Source organism: Hypomesus nipponensis, chromosome 10 (genome assembly GCF_054491055.1).
Source record: "Hypomesus nipponensis isolate SF chromosome 10, ASM5449105v1, whole genome shotgun sequence".
Lineage (NCBI taxonomy): Eukaryota > Metazoa > Chordata > Actinopteri > Osmeriformes > Osmeridae > Hypomesus > Hypomesus nipponensis.
In genome coordinates this window covers 12,247,685-12,250,000 of record NC_140370.1, presented here as the reverse complement: position 1 = coordinate 12,250,000, position 2,316 = coordinate 12,247,685, and the positions used below count along the sequence as shown (strand labels likewise).

Sequence of the window (2,316 nt, the reverse complement as noted above, 5' to 3'; positions counted from 1 at the left end):
GTTTCTAGACTACACATTGGCTAGTTTACTTATCTTGCCAGCTAGCTCTGGCTCACTATTAAACTTCCAGCACTGTAAAATGAACTGAAAAGTAAATCTCAATACCGTTCCGTATCTAGCTATTTCTAAGTTTACGTTAAATACTCCGTTGACAACTCACTTGGGCTTTTTGCCGTTGTCAAACGTCAACCAATAAATTGGTGGTTTTGTACTAGCTACGTAGGGCCAAGGCCGAATTCAATACTAATCAAGTCTGAACAGTTGGGCTAGTTGAAAATGCTGGTGCTAACTAGACTAATAATAGGCGTGCCCTTACAGGTTAGGCCTACTTCTTAAAGGGCATGAGAAACGTGCATACTAATAAAATGCCTTAATCACAAGCATGGTATAAATACATTTAAAAAATACAAGTTGCTAATTTAAAAGATTTATTTAGAATATACATTCAGATGCAAATCAGAAAGTAGCACATCGTTTTTATTGAAATTGCACCTGTTACCTTCCGCCAACATACATTTCCATAGCCTTGATGAGTCATTGCAAAGTCGGCTCTGACTAGCTGAGCTCAAAGATTGTTCTGCACCATATGGCTTGTCTCCTCTTGGAGCAGGAGGGTTGCATCACTTTGCCCTTGATTGACTATACTCCGGATCAGAACACCTGGTGCAATTCCCTGTAAAGCAGTGATTACACCGACCTGGGCCTAATTCGTCAAACTATTATAAGTTTGCAGATAATATTCCTCCTCACCACCAACAGTCACAATGCATCTCCATACCTACAAGTCATGTCCTTCCAATTTGTCTTGTGTATTATTAACTACTTACTAACCGAGAGTGAGGTCATGCCGGGAAATATCAAACTGAGGCTGGAACGTATCGGCAAAGCCGAGGTTTGATATTTCCCGGCATGACCGAACGGTCGAGGTTAGTAAGTAGTTTATTATATGGCATTTTTAGCTTCTTTTCATTTTGTAAACGAAAATAAATGGTACCTCTAGGCTAATTGTAGCTAGCTCTCAAGTCTCCTCACGCCGTGTTTCATGTGTTGCCTAGCAACTCATTGCTTTTGATAGAAAGCGGACAACATGGTTCTGTTAAAATGGCTTTAATTTCAACACAAAATAACGACACAAGTGATTGAAAGAGTCTAGTCTTCATCCTCACTTTCGATGACAAATCTTTTCAGCATCATCTGGATAGTAAAACTCAGCAGCTGACTCGTCGCTCATTTTGAAGATGACGTCAGAGGGCAATACGGAGCCGTATAGACCGCTGAGGAGGGCAATACGCGTCTGGCATGACTCCCCATTAGCCATCAGAAAGCTCGTACCGTCGTTGCCATATAATAATAGTGTGTAACGTCTATGATTAACCGATGAGGAATATAATATAAGGTACACTTATTTATTTTAATCTTTTGCAGTTTTGGTCACTACATTTGCATTTGCCTTGCCCAAGGACACAATGTCTTGCCCAAGGACACAATGTCATTTGGCAATCGATCCGACAACCTTCTGATTAGTAGTCCAATTCTCTCACCGCTCAGCCACCTGACTTTCACTAGATGGTGCTAAAGACAAGACTTAGATTCAACAGGTGAACAAATGTTTTGTAAAATACATGTAGGTTTAGTCTCTTATGTTAATTTTAAGTACATGGATGAAGGAAGTCATAGAGGATCCAACTGATGGTCTGACCTGTTACAGTTTTTTCACAGTTGTGCCTGGAATTTTTGGTATCTCTGCCATACACTCAATACAAATATCTGTCCACAATGGCCAAACACACGCGCGCACACACACACACACAGATGATTATAATCATTGTAAACTTTTAGATTATCTGACGTCCAGGCCTAAAGTAAACAATCCATTGACTATGGGAGGAAAATGCAATATCATATTTGTCCAAAAGAGGATATGGAAAATATGTGGGCCTGAATAGTAAATCTCTCAGCATTTGGCATACCCTCAGTCGAGTGTCCACTGACTGATTTGGGTTACCGATGCCGGAGAATCTGTTTTCACAAGGGAACACTGAAGACGGGCTGTTCATCACCTTAATGGAAGAGTATTGATTGTGGTGCAACAGCACGATATGCGTCTGCAATAGTAATGAACTTTCAGAGAAATCACTGATGAAAAGGCATCTGGGGATATCCGGGAACCGGGCAAGGTCTACATTGATTGCTGGTCTCTTGGTCTCTATGTGTCTGTGTGTGTGTGTGCGTGTCTGTGTGTGCGTGTGTATGTCTTAGTCATGTGTGACTATGTGCCATCACTGTGTGTGAATGTCCATTTGTACAGTGACTGCA

General features: G+C 41.1%; 1 protein-coding gene across 9 annotated transcripts in view; it reads right to left on the bottom strand.

Annotated features, from left to right (window-relative positions):
* LOC146271779 (COP9 signalosome complex subunit 7b-like) overlaps positions 1-1,053 on the bottom strand; it is a 3,388-nt gene extending 2,335 nt beyond the window's left edge. Inside the window, exons 1-2 of one of the 9 annotated variants that reach the window (XM_084707584.1) lie at positions 995-1,053; positions 500-673 (exon numbers count right to left, since the gene is read on the bottom strand). In XM_084707584.1, the coding sequence (XP_084563710.1) occupies positions 500-538 (39 nt within the window). In that variant the 5' untranslated portion in view covers positions 539-673; positions 995-1,053. The other 8 variants (XM_084707586.1, XM_084707585.1, XM_084707589.1 and 5 more) reach the window with 8 other exon arrangements.
* Between the last annotated feature and the right edge of the window lie 1,263 nt (positions 1,054-2,316).